The sequence below is a fragment of the Lepus europaeus genome, chromosome 12 (assembly GCF_033115175.1).
Source record: "Lepus europaeus isolate LE1 chromosome 12, mLepTim1.pri, whole genome shotgun sequence".
Taxonomy (NCBI): domain Eukaryota; kingdom Metazoa; phylum Chordata; class Mammalia; order Lagomorpha; family Leporidae; genus Lepus; species Lepus europaeus.
The window spans coordinates 58,182,157-58,188,156 of NC_084838.1; the positions used below are offsets into that span (position 1 = coordinate 58,182,157).

At 42.4% G+C, this 6,000-nt stretch overlaps 1 protein-coding gene across 10 annotated transcripts in view; it reads right to left on the reverse strand.

The window, feature by feature from the left end:
- Window positions 1–5,778, reverse strand: part of LOC133771829 (endophilin-A1) — a 717,118-nt gene extending 711,340 nt beyond the window's left edge. For 9 of the 10 annotated variants that reach the window (XM_062208166.1, XM_062208164.1, XM_062208168.1 and 6 more), the window contains exon 1: window positions 5,407–5,778. In XM_062208166.1, the coding sequence (XP_062064150.1) occupies window positions 5,407–5,766 (360 nt within the window). In that variant the 5' untranslated portion in view covers window positions 5,767–5,778. The remainder of the gene's footprint in view (window positions 1–5,406) is intronic. The other variant, XM_062208167.1, reaches the window with a different exon arrangement.
- Between the last annotated feature and the right edge of the window lie 222 nt (window positions 5,779–6,000).

Genomic DNA, 6,000 nt, shown 5'->3' on the forward strand with positions numbered 1-6,000 from the left:
TGCAGTGCAGCCATCCCATATGGGTGCTGGCTCATTTCACAGCTGCTCCACTTCTGATCCAGCTCTCTGCTGTGGCCTGAGAAAGCAGTAAAGGTTGGCCCAAGTCGTTGGGCCCCGTACCCATGTGGGAGACCCAGAAGAAATCTCCTATCTCCTGGCTTCGAATCGGTGCAGCTCCGCCTGTTGCAACCAATTGGGGAGTGAACCAGCATATGAAGGCCTCTCTGTCTCTGCCTCTGCTTCTCTGTCACTCTTTCAAATAAATAAATAAATCTTAAAAAAAAATTTATTTACTTGAAAGGCAGAGTGATAGGGAGAGTGGCAGAGACAGAGAGATCTTCCACCCACTGGTTCACTTCCCAAATGGCCACATTGGCCGGGGCTGGGCCAGGTCGGAGCCAGGAGACTCATCCAGATCTCCAATGTGGGTGCAGGTGCCCAAGGACTTGGGCCTTCTTCTGCTGCTTTCCCAAACACTTTAGCAGGGAGCAAGATTGGAATTGGAGCAGTCGAGATTTGAACTGTTGCCCATATGGGATGCTGGAGTGGCAGGCAATGGTTTAACCTGCTGCACCACAGTGCCAGCCCCTTAAATAAAATCTTGGAAGAAGAAAGGAGGGAGGGAAGGGGGAAGGAGAGTGTGCGGGGGGGGGGGGGGGGAGGGAGAGAGGGAAGGAGGGAGAGAGGAAAGGAGGGAGGGAGGGAGGGAGGGAGAAAGGGAAGGAATAAGGAGTGAAGGAAGGAAGGAAGGAGGGAGGGAGGGAGGGAGGGAAGGAAGGAAGGAAGGAAGGAAGGAAGGAAGGAAGGAAGGAAGGAATGAGGGAGGGAGGGAGGGAGTTAGGAAAGAAGGAGGGAGGGAGGCAGAAAAAAAAAAGAAAATGGTTAGCCCCACATACTTGTTCAAAGACCTAAAACCCAGAAATCAATCCTGGTTGCTTTCTTTTATCAACACTTCACATCCAAACTATCAATAAATCCCATTGACCTTATTTACAAAATATAACCCAACTGTGACAACTCCCATCTCTTCCACCACTCTCACCCTATTCAAGCCAATTCCATGTCTTGCTTAGCTCTCCACATACAATGATTCCCTAGCATTACAGCTCAAAACTCCAATGAGTTCCCATCAGTTGAGAAAAACAATCCAACTTCTTAACCAAGACTACAGGACCCCATATTACCTGGCCCCAAACACACCTCTCCAAACTTCTATCATTCCTTTTGTTTAGACTGACTGTTTTGTTCTACTTGAACCAGTATCTTTACACATAATTATCATCCACCAGATTTTTATATAGATTTTCCCCACACATCATTCACATCTTTGCTTAAATATAACATTTTCAGAAGTCCTCTGTGACTAACAGGCGCCAAAGCACACAGATCTCTGGACTTTCTCCTTACTCTATTTCTTCCTTTCTTTTCTCCCTCTTTCTCTGCACATTACATATACTAATTCTGTATTTCTTTGGTTGTCTGAGTTTATTCCTAAGGCAGGCATTTCAGTTTGTGTGTTTCTATCCTCTATTCTCTCCTTTTACAGAAACTATTTTGCTTTTCTGTCCAACTAACACACTGGCCTTCCATGCTATATATGACTAATTTCTGACAATGAATTATAAGAAGTGGCATTGTAATTTATAGGACATCCTAAAATTAGACTTATATCTACCAAATGAATTCAAAAGATTTTTCTCCAGTCTGTCATTGCCTACTTAACTTATGATGGTGAATTTTGAAAAAAAATAATCTTCCATACTCAACATTTATCCATCTTGTCCATTATGGCATATAAATTTTATGTACCAGTTAGAAAGGCCTACTCTGCTCTAACATTAGGAATATACTGCCCATTCTTTCTTCTAGAAATATTTTTAATTGAAAAATAGAAATTATATAGATATAGATAGAGTGCATAGTGAAATGGCTAATTAATTAAGCTAATTAATATATCCATTACCTCACAAATGCTTCATTTTCTCCATGTTTGCATATGGTAAGAACATTAAAATCATGTAGTCACCATGCTGTATGTTTTATCTGGTAATTTGAAAGAAAATTTTTTTTAAACCATAAAATGCTACAAATAAATTTTTGGGGACTACTCTATGTATTCATTTCAGTTATTTAAATGCTCTATTATATTCAGTATGGATTATTCCTCTAATTACTAAAAAGACTCTTTCATATTAAAAAAAAAGCCCTCCTAAAAACACAGAACAGGTTTTTAAACTGTTTCAGGCATTAAAATAAGGAAATTATTGCCAACCATATTCTCTTTATATTTTCTATATTTGCCCTTCCTCTGGGCATTTAAAAATGCCCTTTTAAATTTTTTTTTAAATAAAATCCTTTAAAAATTACCCTTTATAAAATTCTTTATTGTCACTACAGAATTCCCTAATGGAATCAAATAATTTAAAATTGAAATAAAAATCTTCACCCTTCTCACAAAGTTTATTAAACTCGGTTTATGAAACAGTTCACTAAATGGTAGATATTTGGGGTCTAAAGTTCCTTAGAAACAGAGTTATCTTGTCTATTATTTATCTACAGACATGGAAATATAGACACCCCAAACTATCTTTCTCACTGGGTACCTACTCTCAACACCCAGGTTAGTGTCCAGCAACATATTAAGTCTTTTAATCGATCTCTATTGGAGGAATGAATTAAACACCTGAAAACTCTTGCCTACATTTAAACAAACTGCACAGTAGAACACAAAGAAAACCACATCAAGAGTTTACTGTTAAAATATGGCACAAAGCTTCATTCAGCAAGTTATCATGAAGCATTACTTTTTCTCATGTGGTACTCTGCAAATGATGATCAGTGTGCACATACATGTATTCCCAGCATTCTCTGTCACAAACAGAACACGGTCTTGAAATATATAACCAAAATTAAAGAGTATGATAGTGTTAGGGTCTACATCAGTGAAATACATGTAAATGTCATAAGACTCAAAATTACCCTTTGAAAATTCCTTAGGAAAAAGCTACATTTGGAAGCTAACGAACTATCTTTAGTAAGTCCAGAACAGACAGCTTTCCTCCCTACACTGAAATTAATCACTCTTCAGCTAAGCAATATATGTAATTTGTTTGCAAATCCGGGAGCTGTATGATTTTAAAAAAAAGTACACCTAGATAATATAATCATTTAGAGTGTTATGAGATGCTCATATTAAGCAAAACACTTGATCATTTTCTATTACATGCTTATTTTAAGGCATTCTAATGGAGTGAAGTGGTATGTTGAATAAAACTTATTTGCTTATCAAGTACATATAACTGAATTCCAACAAGTTAAATGTGAAAAAGAACAGTGACACTACTATTTATAACCATGGAATAATTAGCAAAGTTATTTTTCCCAAACTATGTTTGACCCATTACTGGGTTGTAAAGTTAATTTAGATCTGGAGAGTATTTTTCAGAAGAATAAACAGAAAATAGCTGAGTTCATGACACACTATTAAATTCTCTTTCTGAAATTATTCTTACATATGTGTATATGGGTATTATGTGTATTTAACAGGTTGAGATGTAAAATGAATTTCTTAGTTTGAGTTGTAATTTTTAGCATAGTTTTAATATATTCTCAGGTGTGATTTCTAGCTGAATTAGCGGAAGAATGAATAAAAAAGATGTAAAAGTGAATGTTTAATTATTCAAATGCATTTTTTACAAAACAATTGAGTTCAATTATTATTCTTCCAAAGATTTCCCAGTAGTGTAGTCTGACTGAAGTTTACAGTATGTGATACTGCCAACTTCATCTCACATCACAGGAACACCTATGACCATCTAGCAGCATAAACACTACAAAACCTCAAGAATCGTCTGCTAGGTTAGTTACAACTATCTCTGTATTCTCACATCTGCCTAAAGTACTTAATCACCTTCTTGGTCCACATATTCTATCCAAGTTCACAAAGGCTAACACTGTGTTTGGAGCCACATTTTTTAAGAATGTAATAATGAATGGATTGGAGGGAAAGGGGTTCATCATGCTGTTTCCAATAAACTGACTTCCTTAATCAAGGCAGTCATAAAAAGTAATTATCTTTGTTCCTTAGCTAGCTAAGGGCATGGTGGGGTGGGGGGAGGCTGCTTATAAAACTGAAGCAAATAGCATCATAGATCAGAACTTAAAGTAATAAAGGCCTTTATCATGAGTTCATTCACATTTTTAAACTCCCCAAGGGTGAGGTTTTCAGATGACAAAATGCGTTATATTCACTCTGCTCCTTAACCAGTGAAGAAAATGTAGAAATGAACAAGGACCAGCCAAGTAATCTCCCCAACTCATTTAACCAAAAGCATATTCAGTTTGAACAAGACTGTCCTGCTATTACAGCCTTGCCAAAATCAGCAGATATACAAAGGGTGCAAAAAAAAAAAAAAAATCCAAGAGCACAAACTATGAGAATGGATTTCATGAACTGTTTTATTAATCTAAATTGATGATGATGCTGTTCACCTAACTACCTTGGTGCTTCGTAGTACCTGATTGGTTACTAGCCTGAAGACAAGACAGACTTAAAAATCTACTCTTAATTGAGTTCCTCACATTTAACTTCCCAATCTGTCTAAAAATTCTGGTAAAATCAAATTGACAGTGAGTGGTAAGGCTGAGAAACCAAAAGAAAATTAAATCTCTATGAACATGGAGTAGAGTCAAGCTCATCTTTAGTATACACAAACTCTACAAATAACAAGAGATAAATATAATGCAACTGATTCAGCCAATGTTTTTCATCTGCAGGATCCCATGAGAATGAGATTTCTCACTCAAGCGCTAAGAAATTACTAAATAATACCAAGCATCACCTATAATGTTTCAAAGTTCCCGCCCAGAAACTCCCTAAAATTTTTTTGGTTTGTGTTTACAACATAGTTTACAACTTAGTTTGACAAAGTAAGAACACGGACAAGTGTGGATTTGACCATTAAAACCAGGCTCCTTCTTCGATGGGCTTTATTTTAACAAGTGTTAACACTTTCCTGTTCATTTCAACTCGTGGACTGCATTCCACTACGGCGCACCAAAGACCACGACAGCCTCCCCCCGAAACTTGGGCATCTGGGGAGATGGGGTGCGACTGCGGGTTTCTGGCAACATCCAGGTGACGACAGCCGGACTCGGGGCGCGCAGGCGGACGCTGCCTGGCCACTGTCCGGAAGGAGCGGGAGCGCGGGGTCTGCAAGCCAAGCGCGGCCTCAGGCAGCGGGCCGAGCTGGGTGTGGGAGCCGGGAAGGAGCGTCGCCGGGCGGGGCTGGGAAAGTCCCACGCCCGCGGAGCCACGCAGCCCGGCGAGAGGGAGAAGGGCGCGCCTCCCCACGGGCCCCGGCGGCGCTGCGGAGGGGAAAGGCCGGCGGCGAGAGTCCTCGATACCTGACACAGGGCCAGCTCCTCCTTTAGGCTGCTCAGCTCTTCCTCCAGCAGCTGCGTCCGGGTCACCATCGCCTCCTCTACGGAGATGCCCTCCAGCCGCCTGGACCCCGAGTGCGGGCTGAGGAGGGGAGCGTGAGCCGGAGCTGCCCTCTCTGGCCCTCGCCGGCTCCCTGACCCTTCTTCGCCCCTCCACTGTATGTCACTTTTGTCCGCTACGGCCTCCCGCGCCGCGCCCGCCAGGCCCGAGGCCTCGCTGCGCACTGCGTGTGCCTCAGCTCCCCGCCCAACACGTGGGGGCCGGGGGCCCAACTGTCGCGCTGGGGGCGGAGGAAGTGGGGAGTGGGGAGAGCGCGCCGCCATGGCCGCTGCTGCCGCCGCTGCTGCTAACGGGTCAAGTTCCCTCTTGGAAACTCCACCTCCCCATCCCCATCCCGGCGAGCTCGGAACGCCGGGCTGCGCATGCGCCAGCCTTTTCCCGCCTCGGCGCGCGGGGTCTCGCGCCCGCGGGCCCTGGCTGGCTTCCCGTGGGCCGTGCTCCCGCCGCGAGAGTTGGGCTGCGCACGCGCCGTGGGCCCAAGGAGTTAAGCCACTGGG